Consider the following 1,222-nt stretch of genomic DNA (forward strand, 5'->3'; position numbering starts at 1 on the left):
CGAGTCCTTGCATGGAGCATGATTCGGCTCCGGTGGTCAAGGTCCTTTTAAACAATAGATGACACTTCGTGGTTATATCTATCTTAACACAAGGGAAGTTTGGAGGAATTTGAAATCTCTAGTTTTTCTTATCATTTTCCCTGATGAATTCATTGAATTGCTTGAAGTGCTTTAAACCATGTGAGTATATTGTATTGTGTAGCAGTGAATATATTGAATAAGAAAATGAAATTAAAATTCTTTATTTCATACCAAACATTCTCAACAAATCATGACTAGTAAAAGAAGGGAATGTAAATTGCAATGCCAAGTGATTGGTTCCTTTGAACACAATTTTGGCTAAATAAATCTAGGTGCAAGAGGAGCTACCAAAACTCAGTCTGCTATTTGCAAGGTCAAATTCCCACAAGTGATTTTGTTGCATGATGTTGCCAATAATAGATTGATCAGGCCAAGGTATTTGAACAAACCCCAGGCACCTTACCCCGTCACCCACATCAAGCACATAATTTTCTACTGGGGGTTCAAACTGTGCTCCATCTGCAAAATGAAACACCAATCTTGGCACCAAAGATTCATTATATCCCTTTGCATCAAAGCAGAAATCGAACTGTCCAATAGTGAGATTTGATCTTGCAAAATTCTTTAATGATGGCGTTAGGGCTGCCATTACAGGTTCATAAGCATGTTCTGTCAATAAAGTTGCGGTTGTACCGGAATCGAGTATCATCCCTCCACCACTCTTCACATCCCACACTTCATCTGGGAATTTGAGCATTTTTTTGCCTACAGAAATTCCCTTTATGTTTACACCATAGTATGAACTGATACCTAGGACGAGTTCCGTCTGTTGCATTCTGTCGTGTGTTTTAATAGATTCTATGCTTTCGTGGGAACCGAAAATGAGATAGCTTGACACGTTTTGGGTGCTGAAACGATTGACTAGACAGTACGAAAACTTGCCTCCGAATTTATTAGCTGCTTTGAGTGTCAAGGAATAGTTGTTGTATCCAAGGCCCATAAGACCATCAACACCCTGGAATTTTTCAAAATCGGAAGGGGAGCTGCATCCAACTAGTATGTTGTGGATTTTAGCCTCTTCGCCGTTTGTCTGGGCAAATGTTATCGTCTCATTAGCAAAGATTCCATGTGTAGGCTGTCCGCTCAAGTACCTAGTTTTAACAACCATAGTGAAAGGAAGATCAAGAAATGTTTTCTGAGA

General features: G+C 39.4%; 1 protein-coding gene across 1 annotated transcript in view; it reads right to left on the bottom strand.

The window, feature by feature from the left end:
* Positions 1-349: 349 nt before the first annotated feature.
* The window catches only part of LOC111398173 (aspartic proteinase NANA, chloroplast-like), a 6,033-nt gene continuing 5,160 nt past the window's right edge, over positions 350-1,222 (bottom strand). Inside the window, exon 3 of the mRNA XM_023025108.1 lies at positions 350-1,216. Within this exon, the coding sequence (XP_022880876.1) occupies positions 350-1,216 (867 nt within the window). The remainder of the gene's footprint in view (positions 1,217-1,222) is intronic.

The sequence above is a fragment of the Olea europaea genome, chromosome 8 (assembly GCF_002742605.1).
Source record: "Olea europaea var. sylvestris chromosome 8, O_europaea_v1, whole genome shotgun sequence".
NCBI classification, from domain to species: Eukaryota; Viridiplantae; Streptophyta; class Magnoliopsida; order Lamiales; family Oleaceae; genus Olea; species Olea europaea.